The sequence below is a fragment of the Aulostomus chinensis genome, chromosome 17, assembly GCF_037954235.1.
Source record: "Aulostomus chinensis isolate RoL2024-O1b breed Wild chromosome 17, RoL_Achi_v1.0, whole genome shotgun sequence".
Taxonomy (NCBI): domain Eukaryota; kingdom Metazoa; phylum Chordata; class Actinopteri; order Syngnathiformes; family Aulostomidae; genus Aulostomus; species Aulostomus chinensis.
In genome coordinates this window covers 3,574,320-3,590,546 of record NC_141336.1, presented here as the reverse complement: position 1 = coordinate 3,590,546, position 16,227 = coordinate 3,574,320, and the positions used below count along the sequence as shown (strand labels likewise).

Below are 16,227 nucleotides of genomic sequence, written 5' to 3'. Positions count from 1 at the left end.
TCCCTCAGCTTCGGTACATCTGCTCTGCAGTGGGCTGCAGTCAGTGGGAGGATGATGAGGTGGAGCCCGAAGACGTGCTCCTGCTGCAGAAGACTCAGAAGACTGTCCGAGCCATCAGGCCCCGATCAGGAACGGAGAAGTGAGTTTTACTAAGCTGCCATCGGTAGCCAGCCAAACTGTCTGAGAAAACAGCTCGCGCACCTTGTCGTGGTATTATTCCACACAATGTTCTTCCTTTCATTTATTCATTTATTGTAAGCAGAAGGAGAGTAACTTGATGTAACTTAACATTAAATAAATGTTTGAATTAAATTCCATTAATTCCTCAAAAAATTAAAAATCAATCATATACAGTATTTATCTATTGGTATTGTATCAATTTGTTTTAATAATCAAATATTGCTTTTGTCACCAGATGGAACTTCAGTGTTGGAAACTTTGAGCTGAAGCTTCTTCCAGAGACACACTCTGGAATGAACTTCCTGGAGGGAGATGTTGCAAACGGTGATCCCTGGACGGAGAGCCAGCGAGTTATCATCGATGAGCCAAAAGAAAGCCAGCACATGGAGAACCAGAAGAACCACAATCTGGACCTGGTCATCAAAGTGTCTGTTCCTGATTGGAAGGTCATGGCCTTCAGCACAGAGCCCCACGGTCAGCTGGTCTGGGAGCGTCAGGTGAACATTGTGTGCAGTGCTCTATCCAGTCGAAATGATGATCAATCAAGTATGTTGGTATTTATTCTCGATCACCTATTTCTTATAGTTCTGCACACCTATTGCCTCAGCCTGGCTGGTCGGTGGAGGTAAAGTCACGCCAATCAGCCTGTTTGATGACACAGCATACAGCAGCCAATCAGAAGCTGATGAGGAGGATGACAAAGACAATCCGGAGAGAGCTAAAGGAGCATCACAGTCCAGTGTTTACCTTGGTAAATTCACGCACTGCACTCTCATTCCTGTTGATAAGTCCCACTTGTATGACCCTGTTTAGCATTAACATTCTACTCTGACTCCTCTCTACTGTCAACGTATGTAATTAAACTCATTTGGTGGTGTTTTGTCAGGGATGTTTCAGGGACAGCTCTACCTCCAGTCCTCAGTGAGGATCGCTGAAAAGTTCCCCTCAAAAGCTATCGGGTCAGAGAAGGATATAATTCCACTACCCACTGTCAAATGGAAGCCTCTGATCCGTAAGTTCACACCTCTTTCGATCTCCCAGTGATTACTACCAAATACCATGTGTGAAAGTGTGTGTAAAGCCAGGACAAAGTGACCTGACACTTTTCCTAATGGTGAAAAACAAAAGTGAAACATTAGAAGGCATTTGGCTCAATGCCTCTGTGTTCCCCGTTGCTCAAAGCTTTACCCGGCTTTACCCCCCTTTGTGTATGATGAGCCTGAGATTGTTATTCCATATCGATCCCTCTTTTTACTGAGATCAAAAAACCTCTTCATCATGTCCTTGACTCAGATTCCCCGTCTCGGACACCAGCCCTGGTCGGCTCAGATGAATTTGACAAGTGTCTGAACAATGACAAATTCTCCCATGATGAATACAGCAACGGAGCCCTGTCCATTCTGCAGTATCCTTACGGTAAGAGTCTTAGCGGCTTGCGTCCACATAGTGTCTTTCTCTGGCAAAGAAGGGCATGTAGGTTGAGGAGTAAAAACCCTGCATGTGGGTTTTGATGTTACGTTAACAGTCAGTTAGCTCCACAGCTAACGAGCTTTTGATGCAGACCACACCATCACACCATCAACACACACCACAGTTACACGTAAGCCCCTGTTGTAGATGTTATTCTGTCTGCCTGGAAACATCCCATTGTATGTGCAAACAGAATGCACACGTCTGACATCACATTTGCACTTGCTGCAGGAGCTCAGGATGGGGGAAAGATGGATTATACACTTTGTTGCATGTATGAAACTTTATCAGCCGCTTGATGCATAAACAGGGAAACTCCCACAATAGAAGCCGGATTCAGAGCGTCTGCTTGCTTCATTTTGTAGAGTCTTTTTACAGCCAACCTTCAGGTTTGCTCGCCTGTTTGTCTTGTTGTTTCCTGGGCCATGTTTTCTTGTCAAATCCAAATCTGAAACCGAAATTGTTTCTAAGTTTTTATCAGAACTCTGTCTAGTTGGTTACCTAACAATGACTCCTGTCAGGGTCAGTAATCCTGCCTTCACTTATGAGCTGATTTAATTTTAATTCATGTATTTATTTTGAATTTTTAAACACCAGTAGGAAAAACACCAAAGGAAAAAATACAATTTGGCACTTATCCAGGTTTTAAAAGACACCAATAGAGTTTTGTTTACACTGACATGTTCCTAGAGTGTACAGGGAATTTACTGAAATAAAACCTTTTGACTAATTTCTGCTTTTCCTCTCGATAGACAACGGTTATTACTTCCCGTACACTAAGCGGTACCGGGAGAAACGTGACAGTGCCGTGAGCCTGATAAATGGAGATAGGGCGGGGGCTGACAATCGTAGGAAGAAGGACCCAGTTCTGCTGCTGCCGTGGTGGAAGGAGATCCTCGGCACCATCATCTTCTGTATCGCTGCCACCACATACATCGTCCGCAAGTTCTTCCACCCTCCTGCTCCTGTTGCGTATGTGCGGGTAAGAACACAATTGTAGCCTGTAGCAAGAGCACATGACCAACGGCGTGATGGTAGGAACACAGGAACATCGTAGTTATATGGTAAAGGAACACGCCAGTTTATAACTAGCTTGCTTCTATTTTAACAAAGTGATCTAATCTGCATAATTTTCTTGCCTGGGATGTCAAACTTATTTTTTTGTTGCAATGATATACATATACTGTATATTATAGTTAACCAAAGTCTCTCTGTGGTCTCCTTCCTGTTCTTCAAGCAACGCAAAGAGTCGGAGACCCAGTGCCAGACAGACAGCAAGTTTGACCTTGAAGTTGTGGAATCCAAAGAGCCGGTTGCCATGGAGACCCGTTCCAGCGAATATGTGTCCAGGTACAGCAGCACCGAGGGTCTGGGGCATCCACTGTAAATGTAAATGATTTTAGCAATGACTCAGGAGAACTTCACACATCCCACCGTGCCAGTCATATTTACTCTCACACATGTGAGTCTCATCTTTAGAGGCGCTGCTACAAAATCAGCACTGTTACCATGGTGACCGCTGGAAGCCCCGACTGCCTCAATAGGACAAGGCAGGGATGGGAGATGCACTTCGTAGTTGTGCATGATTGGATAACTCAGCTGTTGTCTATCAAATGAAAATGACCTTGGCCCCTGCAGACTCCACCCAGCGCAGTAGCATCTGCCACAAGATAGGAGGGTCACTTTGCATCACTGTCAGCACATCGTCCAAAGTTTTTTTTTTCTGATTTTGGACATTCCAAATATGATCAGTCCCTGTAATTTATGGGCTGCCACTGACCTTCATAACTTTGATTGATGGCATGTGCATGTTTCCCCTTGTGATCTGAATAATGTGGCACTACTGACCCACACACGCAAGGATTTGATTAAACTGCAGTTTTATCAGATCAACACCCTACCTTCCTGTCCCTCAAAGTCACTGCTGCAATGCAGTCTGTAGCTGTCAACTTTCCCCAAAAGAAAGTGTGTGTGTGTGTGTGTGTGTGTGTGTGTGTGTGTGTGTGTGTGTGTGTGTGTGTGTGTGTGTGTGTGTGTGTGTGTGTGTGTGTGTGTGTGTGTGTGTGTGTGTGTGTGTGTGTGTCTACCACTGAGAGAGGAGTTTCTCTTTCTGTGATTTTAACTAAAGTATCTCCCCCCAGGTACCTGACCGACTTTGAGCCGGTGCAGTGCCTTGGCCGCGGGGGGTTTGGTGTTGTGTTTGAAGCCCGCAACAAAGTGGACGACTGCAACTATGCCATCAAAAGGATCCGTCTGCCCAACAGGTAGGTCGCCCCCACGGCTGGTCACACAAAAGAGTTCCCGCTGGAGGGGTTGAGCCACTACTTCATTTTTGAGTTCTTTTGAGCTGCCATAGCTAATTGTATTAATCTAAAGAGATGTAAAATGCGAAAATAGAGGTAATTTCCATGTACAGTCTGTGAGCCCCGTTTTTTTTTGTTTTTGGGGGGTTTTTTTTGGTCACTCAGGCAGCTGGCTCGTGAGAAGGTAATGCGAGAGGTGAAGGCCCTGGCCAAACTGGAGCACCCGGGGATTATCCGCTACTTCAATGCCTGGCAGGAAAGCCCCCCTGAGGGCTGGCAGGAGGAGATGGACCAGAGGTGGCTGAAAGACGCCAGGTGTGATGCCGCCTTTAAACCCTTTATCCTGTGTAGCGCAGCATGTCGAACATGGCATCTGGTAGAGTAGATATTTAACTCTGAGGACAAAATGATGCCAATTCTGACATTTATTACTGCACAGAGTTCAGCACTCAGTGATGACAGCAGAGTTTACGATGTCTGGAGTATGTTTACTGCAGGTAATACAAAGTCTGCTTTGTCTGATACAAACAACAACCATCCTCTTTAATCACACCGTTTACTACGTAAATTCAACTTATTCTCACTAAATTGTGGTGCCAGGCTGTGTTCAAGGCAAACAAATGGACACCTTTATTTAACACAGTCTGAATCATTTGTTTTATCAGCAAGGATTTCCCTGTGCTCTTGAATGAATTGGAGTTTTTAAGTAGTAATAAATTAAAGTCTTCTTTCTCCCTCTCAGCACCACTGACTGGCCTATGAGCTTTCTGGAACACATGGAGCCCCTGTCTGTTAAAGTCCCAGTGTCCAGCTCAGTCTCACCTGCCTCTGGGCCACAAGACGTTCTGGAGACATCCATCCACGAGCAGGCTCTACTCTCCAGCAATGCCAGTGGTGCCATTGGTTTCCAGGTGGATGAAGGAGACCTGTCCTTCCATCCAATGCTGGGCCATGACAGTCTGATGTCTGAGCGGGACAGCCAAGCTGACCCAGAGACCTCAGATACGCCACACTCCTTTGAGTTGTGCCCCCCTCGCGGGCCCAGCGACTGCACCTCCTCCTCCTTCGACATTGTTTTTGAAGATTCGGGCTGTGACCGAGATGCAGATGCAGATGTAGACACGGGTTCAGCGTCTGCTGCAGCCAATCCAGACTTGCTGACAGAGAAAAACACATCGTCTTCCTCACACACCAGACAACAACAACAAAACATCCATCCTACGTCTTCCTCTCCCCCTCGACCAACTTCACTCACCCTCGCTCTCCCCACAACTCCTCCAACCCAGCGAGTCCAGCCATCTCCCAAGGTCAGTCGGACAGTCCCTCAGCTGTGATTCACCCTGTCAAGCTGTATTTTTGGGTACTGAATATTATATACATAAAGAGTAACGACTGGGAAAGTATATAAGTATCTTTGCCGAGGTGGTCACGTCTTCACCCACATCTGTTGGTTGTTATCTTGGTCTGTCAGCGGATTACAAAAATTGATTTTGCCAGACATGGTGGAGGGTTGTAGCATGAGCCAAGGAAGAACTCATTACGGTTTGATGCAGATCTGTTTGACATAGAAAAAAGCAAGCGTTCACCAGCATTGGTGGTGGTCAGCACTGTTCTAGAGCCCTGCTGTTTGCAGGATTATGCAATAACCTGCTGTTTATTTTGCTCATGAGAGCAGCTGCCGGTCGATATTCAAAGGAAACCAAAGTTTAGATCTGCATGCTCAGAAATCATCGAACAGGGTTGGTGACTGTATCAACATGAGCGAGAGAAAGTTCAACTTGCTCTTCCCAGCTCCTGCACCTGACAAAAAAAATCCCGGGTTTTCTGTTTTATACTCATCATGACATGTTTATGGACACTTGTGGTGAAAATGACTCTGGCTAATGAACTGAATAAAACAGACACTGATCTGTTGTTACATCTGCCCTGCAGTTCTCAATGTCAGTGAAGAAGTGTAACGACTTGAACCTGTGTGGCCCTGTCTCTAGGTGTACCTGTACATTCAGATGCAGCTCTGTCGGAAGGAGAACTTGAAGGACTGGATGGCTCAGCGCTGCCTCCCCGAGCAACGGGAGCACAGCCAGTGTCTGGACATCTTTCTCCAGATCGCAGAGGCTGTTGACTTCCTGCACAGCAAGGGGCTCATGCACAGGGACCTCAAGGTGAACACACACACACACACACACACACACGACTAATGCTACCATTTTGACAGCAACCGTTGGAAGTATTTAAACAGGATCCTTTATGATGCTGCTTATTCATTTTCTCTAACACCTCACTGAACTCTTTCCAGTGTCGAGGCTTTGATGTTGATGACCAACCACTGTTATAAATGACTTCATTGCAGAATCACAAATTTGCTTCAAAGTTGTCACTGTTTAGAAATCATCTCAGTGTAAAATAAGGCACCATTCAAACATGGGTCCTGTTCAGACCTGCACTCACGAGTGTCTTGGGTGATCCACTCACAGCTGGACACGTCTAAGTAGGCCAGTTCACTCCAGGTATTACTCTGTGTCTCCACATGCTTCCTGAGTGATCACTTGCAATCAGGCTCCACTTCCTGCTTTATATGCAAATAAACATGTCCATCATGTCCTTCAGAACCAATAAAGGGACTATTTTTTTTTTTTTTTTTTAGGTAGTACACTGATAGCTGTCCATTTGCAGCAAGGACTACATTTGCGCTATAGTCTGTATATTGCTTCATGCATTGGATTATATACAGATGCATCCTCATTTTTATATGTATATTTACATTAGTCTTTACTACTTTATTTCCATTTATAAGAACCTCTTTTTAATTGTTTATCAGTACTTCTTTAATACCTGCAGCTGTGGGGAAACAGTATTTCTGTTACTGCATGTCTTGTACATACATGGTCTATGGCAAATAAAGACTTTGACTTGTCCACAAAATACCCAAAACATCTGCAGGCACTTGCCTTGACAGAGACAGGTGGGCCGGTTAATGCTCCTGCATCAACATACTTTTAAGGTCTTCAAATGTGGAACAAAGGAAGTGAGAAAGAAAGACTAAAGCACCTCGGCGGTATCAGACTGGGCAGAGGCTCTCAGACTGACACGCTCACGTCTGTGGAGGAATATTCTTTTTCTGCAAGCTTTCAGTTCTTTCAGGACCTTCAGGGTAAGAACAGGTAACAAGTGAGTGCAGCTCTGTAAAGGAGCTCAGAAATAAAACCAGTCCCTGCACAGTTCCCTGAGCTGCTGGACCGCCTGGGCCCTGGTGCTGGGGGATGTTGCTGGTTCGATCCCTACATGTGTGATTTAGTGTATTTGTGTGAGGTGACGGTGTTGATGCTCTCTGCCATCATGTCTTCAGTAACAGCTGGCTTGTGTTCCTCCCTCCAGCCGTCCAACATCTTCTTCACCATGGACGACGTGGTGAAGGTGGGAGACTTCGGCTTGGTGACGGCTATGGAGCAGGAGGAGGATGAGCACGAGCAGAGTGCCCTGACGCCAGCGCCGCTCCTCAACCGACACACGGGCCAGGTTGGAACCAAGCTCTACATGAGCCCGGAGCAGGTCGGAAAACAAACACAAATACACCCCATTTGTCACAATATGACAGGAGATACTGTTTTAGAAGCGATCGACTTGTTTTGAGTATTTGTTAATCCGACTCTAATTTCCTTCTATTTTCTCTCCTGGCAGCTCTCTGGAAACTCGTACTCTCACAAAGTAGACATTTACTCTCTGGGTCTCATCCTGTTTGAGCTGTTGTTTCCGTTCAGGACACAGATGGAGAGAGTGAGGGTGAGTCACCTAACAGCCATGCCTTCATTTCACTTCATTTTCTCTCTTCATTCCATCTTCAGAAGGGTTGGTACTCCGCAAATCATCCCATTCGTTGTTGTTTTTTCATCTTAGAATGTAGAAAGCTTTGTGTGCGGGTGGTCAATGGTCTGCAAACAATTAAATAAAGACAAAAACGAGACAAAGGGCAACGTGTGCACAGACAGAAACAGAAGTAACTGCACCATGAGAATTAATTGAATATGTAAGCAATATTAGACCAACGCTCTTAAGTTGAGTCGGTGCGATTAATGTGTAGCTCGGACGAGGTTGAAAGCTCTGACACAGCTTGACCTGAGCCCGTGTGCCCTCACGCTGATTATTAAAATGCCGTTTTAGATTCTTCAGATCATTTCCCAAACTGCTCATTTACCACACATGTAAAGATGTATGATGATGATCTCGTTTTTGGCTTCATTTAGAGTCCCTGCTGCTGAAATGTGTTTAAACCAGAGAAGAGAGGGACTTCCTAATGAGGCCGTTTATCTTTTGGGTTAATATTTTGTCTACTGACAGTGAATGATTGCTTTTGTTATTTCTGGGTTCATTACTTTCAGTTTACGCCAAAGTTTTTGTTTGCAAGTGCACATGGACTCATTTTCTCGGAGCCTTTGTTACTGAGACAAAGACGTCCTTGTCTCAACAACAAAGGCTCTGATTAGCTGTTAGCGGCGCTCCAGTCACAGGTGTTTACATCTCTCTCCCAGACGCTGACAGAGGTGAGGGCCCTGCGCTTCCCAGAGGTTTTCTCCAAAAACAACGTTCAGGAGGTGAGCGGCCGTCTGCTGCCATCTAGTGGCTGTCAACACAAACTACATCTGAGCTAAGAGAGCAAAACATCCTCTGTATGTGCTGAGAACAAGCGAGCAGCCAACGTTTTTTCATTATCAACTAATCAGATGATTATTTTTATGATAAGTCATTTATCGACTTGTCTTTGAAATGTCTTTGGTCCATCCATTATTTCAAAACCGGTCATAAAAACTGTTCTGTTTTGAATTACCAAAAACCAATAACCTATCCTGATAATTTGGCGTCTGGAACCTACAAAGGTTTGTTTTGATCCTACAGGAGATGAATTTTCTTTTTGTTAATCGAATTGATGAATTGTTGTTGCAGCTTTAAGTGATAGGAAGAGAAGAACATGTCTGGAGCTGAGGGAGTTATGTCTCGTTATGTCACAGATTTAAGTGACCTGTTGACTCATGTCTAATCCGCGTGGTGTGAGATAATCCAATTAATTTCTAATCCAGATTATTTTCCATCGGATTAGCAACATGTGATGGTGTATATGTTTTTTGGTCTTTCTCGCAACACGCGTGTCTTGTAGTTCGTAAGTGACATGAGATTCAACAATGACATCTTGAATTTACTCAGTCAAATTAGCAAATTGTGTTTAATGAAGGATTAAATCATTTCCTGCATGATAATAAACAAAGTTCATGGAAACCTTGAAAAGTCATGGAATTTGCCAAGAGCGATTTCCTGCTCTGGAAAATCTTTCGGAAAATAAATTAAACCACAATGTTGTGCCACAATGTTGTGCCACAGTCATAGAAATGTACTCCTCACGTGCCTGCATGTCAGAGGATGTGTGGTTCAGGGAGTTCTTTCATATGTGTTTCTGCTGTCCTTGACATGAGTCAAATATACACAAGCATAATCTGACAGCGATGTCTCTGTTCATGTGTCCACACATGTGGTTTACATGTGTGGACACATCAGACACGTTTGGTCAATCATGGGAATATGAAGTAGATTTATTGGTGTAGACGTGTAGGAACCCTGAACCAGAGGCAGCTTCCTGTAGCGTCAACGGCTGTTAACGTGCTTACCTGTTCACCACGTAATGAGATTAACATAATCCCACTGCATAATCTGTGATTCCCCAACACTGGAAATACCCCTGCCCCGTTATCCCACTAGCCCACTTCACTCGGCTCGCTTCACTACTCTAAGATGCTGAGTTGTTGCTGATTAGTGTGTGTGTGTGTGTGTGTGTGTGTGTGTGTGTGTGTGTGTGTGTGTGGTCCATCTCTAGCTCAGTATGGTGCGCAGCATGCTGTCTTGGAGCCCCAGCGAGCGTCCCGAGGCCATCGAGATCACTGCAACCCCCCTCTTCCAGGAGCTGGAGTTGCCTTGCCGACTGGCGGTGAGGCAGCGTTCCCGTACATACAGCGCCTCCTCCATGGGCCGCCCCTCCCGCCAGACATCAACTACCTGAAGACCCCCACACACAATATGTAACCCCACCGTCCCACTTTCCCTGCTCCTTGTCCTGCTGTGGTCTCTCATCCCAGAGGAACATGTCAGCATTACACTGTCACACACTGCCTCAGAAAGAATCACTTTAAACCCCCTTGTTACACACACACACACACACACACACACACTCAGATGTGCAGGGATGAGTTTTGATGGCGTTAAAGCAGCGGGACAGAGTGACGCACACAACCTTACACAATTGCACACCACAGAGTTCCTGATTTTTAATCAAACTTCCAAGTGAATGAATATTTTAAAAGCAACAGCCACTCGTTAAGGTTCAGGACCAGACTGGACTCAAGTGCTGCTGGGAGAAGTTCTCAGTGACTGTTTTAACTGTCTCAGAGCGTCAGGAGGGAATCCCACTCCTGCCACGCGTCACTCTGACCTGGTGTAAAAACACCAAACACTCTTTTCTCTGTGATTTGATCCCAGTCTGGTCCCCCCCCCCCACACATGAAGCCAGTGTTCACTCACCCTCGCTACACCTCAGGTATCAAACCAAGAGGACACTCCAAAGGGGCCTTTGATGCTTGATCGTCTTATCCACTAGTGAGTCCCCGTGACCACTGGTACAAGCACTAACGGGTGGTCACCCGACACCCAATATGCCTGATTTGGAAGACCAAAAAAGACCATCCTTTTTATTTTGTGGCTTTTTTTTATGAGAAGACGTTGATGTATTGTGTAGAGAAGAGTTTATGAATCGAGCTCATCAGATATGATTTGCCTTTAGAGAGGGGCCCGCGGCCCCCGTCTGGATGAATGCGGGGCCTCTGGCTCGTGTCTCGTGTTGCATGTACCTGCCGGAAGGTGGAGGGATGAGAGGGATTTCTTAAAGCCAGTACTTTGACACAGGTTGTCTGTTTGTAAATTGACACAATGACTCTGGAGGTGCTCAATCATTGCCCACCACCTCTCTGCTCTTTGTACATAGTTGAAGTAAAAACCTGTTCATACTTTTGTTTGGATACCTGGAGACGTGGGAGGATCCCGTAGGCGGTACGAGGAGCGTGAGATGGCAGAGGGAACACAGAGGAGATGATCTCTGCCGTGAAGCTGAATGTTGCAGCGTGACCTCGAGAGTGTGATGTCACCTCTTATAGCTGTTAGAAATTATTCTCAGTGTTTGTTTTCCTATACTTGGGGGTACCAGGTGGAAGGGGGGGGGGATCCCCCCAGCTTTAAGCACCAGAGATAACCCACAGGACCAGAGTGCCATTTGAAAGTCAGTGAAGTGTACTTTTCTGTAACTGATAACCACCTCACATGTTTGCATCTGTGCCCCCCCCCCCCCCCCCCATCCTGTTGGTAACTCAAGTCCTGCAGGAAACATTGAAGCATTTAGTTTGTTACGTCCTCTACCATGGGGGGCCTGGACCTGATGTTGGTCATGTGATCCAAATGTACATTGCTCAATGTATAGAAGTGCTGGGAGAGTCACATGACCCGTTTGTAACGACATACACAAACTATCTGTAACGTGCTTTCAACGATTGTAATTTTCTAAGGTTTTTCTCTGTTTTGGATAAGAACAGCTTTTGATTAATCTGCAGGGGTTTTGAATACTGCTAAATCTTAAGAAGTCCAACGTTCACGCGTCCATCTGTTCTGCCCTCTGACGATGAGTCACTCGCCACTGGCTCGCAGGAACATGGAAGGTAGTTCTTTTTAAGCTAGTTTTATTTTTTAATGTCTTCCATCGTTTTGGGCCGGAAAATGTGAAAACTGAACAAAAAAAAAGGCTTTCTCGTACTACTCTACTGTATGTGTCATCCCTTGTAGAATTCCTGCTGATGTGTTGTTGGGATTCAGTAAAGGCTCCAGTGTAGGTGACCTCCTGCTCCAAGAGAATCATGACATGAAAACTTCAGAACTGCTCTGCAGGAAGGAAACCGTAGTCGCAGGTTTGTCATCGTGATGTGATGGCGGTGTTCTGTCACAGCTGCTGCCAGAACGTGACCATCTCAGTCGGTCCGTCATCCTCCGGTTGAGTGGCGTCGGCCCTCCTGCCGTCCCGGCTCCTGACCAGACTCTGAACGTGTAGTCGCCACTTCTCGTGCACAGCCCCACCTCTTTCTGTCCACGTTGAATTGTAAATATGTTCATTTGCTTTATTTATGTTTCGATGCCGTGATCAATCCTTTTTGGGTTGGTGTTATTATGAATGCGCTTCATGCGATGGAGCGCGTTGGAATATGATGACTTCTTACAAGTCTACCTTTAATAAACTGTTGTAAACCATTGCTACTGTTTGGTTCTCTCTCTCTCTCAAACAGCACGTTAGCAGCTTGCTGGTGGGGTCATGAAGCAATGCTGAAATGACTTTTTTTTGGGGGGGGGGCTGTAAATGCTTGGTTCTTTTATGATTTTTCAAACATAAATTGTTTCATACTCAAATGTTATTTTGGTCTACCTTCTTTTTCGGCTTAAATTGGTATTTAATTTGCGATGAAAGCGCCAACTGCGACTCTGTTAGAGTATTTTTTAAAGTGCATTTGCACACCAACTATAATCCAAAAGTGACCAAACATTATTAACTTGTGTTGCTTATAAAAAAAAAAAAAAAAATTAACAGGAAGACATTTCCTTTATGATACAGTCAATATTTATGGAGGGTTATGAATAAATGGATAATATCAGTGACATCATGGACTTAAGAACTTCTGATAAACCTAATATTGCAGTAAATGTCAGAATCGCAGAAGCAGCAGGAGAGTTTTATCAGACGAGAGGAGTCATTTCTGTGTGTGTGTGTGTGTGTGTAGCAGCAGCAGCAGCAGCCAAGTGAAATCCAAGAAAACAAACGAACCGTTTGGTTCTACTTGTAACTTTAACTTCATGAGGTCATCCCCTTGGCAGGACTGTTATTTTGTGAAATCTTTTTGTTGCCCCCGTGTGTCTGTCACACAGCTGACTGATGCCGCCAGTGAACTCTGACCTCACTCATCGGCTCCCCTCACAGCAGCGTCCTGCAGTAACGTGAAGATCCTCTTTTTTTTTTTTTAAATTGGACTCGTCCCGGCCATTTCAGCTAAATGGAACAGGGCCGTGATTAATGTGACGAAATGCAGGTGTTGAGCTGCTGTGAGAAGAGTGGCAGCACACGTGAAGGCTCACTAAATTATATTTATCAAATGTTTTTAATGCTCTCAGTGCACACACATCCATTTGGTTTGAATAGTAATTCAAAACTGGTGTGTGAGAACGAGCTGCTGAGACGCAAGCTTGTCGAATTAAGTTGGAAACCCTTTATTGAATTTATTGAAAATGAATCATTTTTTGCCCGTCTGGAATGAACCGCTGCAAAACGCTAATAAAGTTGAGAGGGCAGAGGTGTGCAGAAATATGAAACAAATCAAACAAAGAACAAAACATGCATTATGGGGTTTATGCGTAAGACTCAAGAGTTTCCATAAATTCCTAATGAAGATTTGTTTCTTGTGACAGGTTTTTAGATGAGACAGAATTCACGATGTGTACGTCTGTTTGCTGAAATATTTAATTTTACGAGCGTACAAATTTGGCTAAATTAATGCCAGTACTATTGAGAAGTTCAGCGCTGGAAAAGAATAGGATTGTGAAGATTATTAATAAATCGTGAGTGTAAAACATGGATGTTCCAACACAAAGCATTCAGGGACGCTTGGAAAGCAGCACAAGAGCCGGAGAACCTCCTAAAAACAAAGTCATAATAATAATAACTTTATTACAGACTCAAAGGTCCAGATAAGAGTAAAACAATACATACAAATATATATATTTGTATATATACATATATATGTATATATACATATATATGTATATATACATATATATGTATATATATACATATATATGTATATATACATATATATACATATATATGTATATATACGTATATATACATATATACGTATATATACATATATATACATATATACATATATATGTATATATATACATATATATGTATATATACATATATATGTATATATATACATATATATATACATATATATGTATATATATACATATATATATATACATATATATGTATATATACATATATACATATATATGTATATATACGTATATATACATATATACGTATATATACATATATATACATATATACATATATATGTACATATATATGTATATATATACATATATATGTATATATACATATATATGTATATATATACATATATATATATACATATATATGTATATATATATATACATATATATGTATATATACTTATAAAAGACAATAAAAGAGCCATCACAACATGTTCACAATGCAATATGTGCAGATCACTTAGTAGTAAAGTAAAGTAAGAACCATTGGTAGTTTTTACTGCTTTTTTGAAATATTTGAGTCACAGAAAACCAAAGTCCAGTCATTGATATTTAGTTTATAATGGGGGGGGGGCGACTCCAGGATTAATAGAGGTACACCTGTGATATACAAAAATAAAAGTAGAATTCATTCAAATCTTTCAGATTTTCAAGGATCGTCTCAACTGCTTTGCAGATGAACTTTTCGACTGTTGGTACACATTGCAAACGTAGAGAGATTTACTGGTGTGTGTGTGTGTGTGTGTGTGTGTGTGTGTGTGTGTGTGTGTGTGTGTGTGTGTGTGTGTGTGTGTGTGTGTGAGAGAGAGAGAGAGAAAAACGCTGAGCACAAATTATGAACAAATTAGCCATGTGGGCGTGTCAGAGACCCAAATGAATGAGATTCCATGGGTGAAAGACACTGAATGGATCTCTTCTGAGTTTTGTGAGAAAACAAAAACAAAAAAATGGTCCTGTGACTGAATATGTGACATTTTTCCCTCCTTTTATGAAACAATTATTGATTAAGAAAAATAGGACATCATTTTTTTCATGAAATCAAATCTCATTCATCAAAAAAGGGGTTGGGTCTTTTTTCTCTCTTTCTGAATGCAGCAGACTCAAACTAAATGGAGGCCTGAGCCTCTGATGTCTCCGATGTCTCTGATGTCTCCGATGTCTCTCTCTTTTTTATAAAAAAAAAAAATTCCCAGAGTTGCTCTGCTGCCTGATCAAGTTATGAGGTTATATTAAAAAAATATATGAATTATTAGAGATCCCACACATTTAAGGAGCAAAAGGATCTTGCAAAAAACAACAGATGATTTAGTTTTTATAGTCTTGAATTAGTTCATTTTTATATTCATTTTATATTGTCATTATTGTTATTATTTCTATTTTATATTATTTTAAAGGATTATTATTATATTTTTAGATATGTGTTAGGAGCCTTAAAGGGACATGAGCCAAAAAAAGAACACAAAGGAAAACCCCCTGAAACTCTGTGGTTCCCAGTTGGTTCCTGGTGAGAGGTTCCAGAGGCCAGAGTTTCACTTGGTGTTCAGTTTCATCACCACTGAGAAACGCTCGAGTTCCGCTTTAGATCATCATCATCATCATCATCATCACCATCATCATCACCATCATCATCATCATCATCACCATCACCATCACCATCATCATCATCATCATCATCATCACCATCACCATCATCATCATCATCATCATCATCATCATCATCACCATCACCATCATCATCATCATCATCATCATCATCATCACCATCATCATCATCATCATCATCATCACCATCACCATCATCATCATCATCATCATCATCATCATCATCATCACCATCACCATCATCATCATCATCATCATCATCATCACCATCACCATCATCATCATCATCATCATCATCATCATCATCATCACCATCACCATCATCATCATCATCATCATCATCACCATCACCATCATCATCATCATCATCATCATCATCATCATCACCATCACCATCATCATAATAATCATAATAACAACAACAATAATATCAATAATAACAACAATAATAATAATAATACATTTTTATTGATATCATTAATAATACCCAGAATTATTATGATTGTCATTAACAATCATAATATTAATAACTGCATGATTTTATTGAGGATCTCATGATATTTCATTGGTTATCAAGTCTTTCTTCCCTGTTAACTATGAACATTCACACTACGTCATTATTCCACATATAAACGTTAACGTCTCTACTAATTTTGTGTGACGTCAGAGTCCATGTGAACGGGGTCACAGGAAAGTATGACGCAGCCTTAACGTTCGCTATCACGCGAGCTGGACGGGAGGCGTC

At 42.7% G+C, this 16,227-nt stretch overlaps 1 protein-coding gene across 2 annotated transcripts in view; it reads left to right on the top strand.

Annotated features, from left to right (window-relative positions):
- Nucleotides 1-12,298, top strand: part of eif2ak3 (eukaryotic translation initiation factor 2-alpha kinase 3) — a 34,267-nt gene extending 21,969 nt beyond the window's left edge. The window contains exons 4-19 of one of the 2 annotated variants that reach the window (XR_015109804.1): nucleotides 9-139; nucleotides 416-677; nucleotides 766-931; nucleotides 1,067-1,192; nucleotides 1,474-1,596; nucleotides 2,403-2,632; nucleotides 2,888-3,000; nucleotides 3,792-3,914; nucleotides 4,119-4,268; nucleotides 4,696-5,260; nucleotides 5,942-6,115; nucleotides 7,329-7,502; nucleotides 7,632-7,733; nucleotides 8,480-8,542; nucleotides 9,814-11,698; nucleotides 11,823-12,298. Coding sequence is in view for 1 of the 2 variants with exons in the window: in XM_086182836.1 (XP_086038962.1) it covers nucleotides 9-139; nucleotides 416-677; nucleotides 766-931; nucleotides 1,067-1,192; nucleotides 1,474-1,596; nucleotides 2,403-2,632; nucleotides 2,888-3,000; nucleotides 3,792-3,914; nucleotides 4,119-4,268; nucleotides 4,696-5,260; nucleotides 5,942-6,115; nucleotides 7,329-7,502; nucleotides 7,632-7,733; nucleotides 8,480-8,542; nucleotides 9,814-9,996 (2,685 nt within the window). In the remaining variant the exon portion in view is untranslated. Of the gene's footprint in view, nucleotides 1-8; nucleotides 140-415; nucleotides 678-765; nucleotides 932-1,066; nucleotides 1,193-1,473; nucleotides 1,597-2,402; nucleotides 2,633-2,887; nucleotides 3,001-3,791; nucleotides 3,915-4,118; nucleotides 4,269-4,695; nucleotides 5,261-5,941; nucleotides 6,116-7,328; nucleotides 7,503-7,631; nucleotides 7,734-8,479; nucleotides 8,543-9,813 lie in introns of both variants that reach the window. The other variant, XM_086182836.1, reaches the window with a different exon arrangement.
- Nucleotides 12,299-16,227: the final 3,929 nt, after the last annotated feature.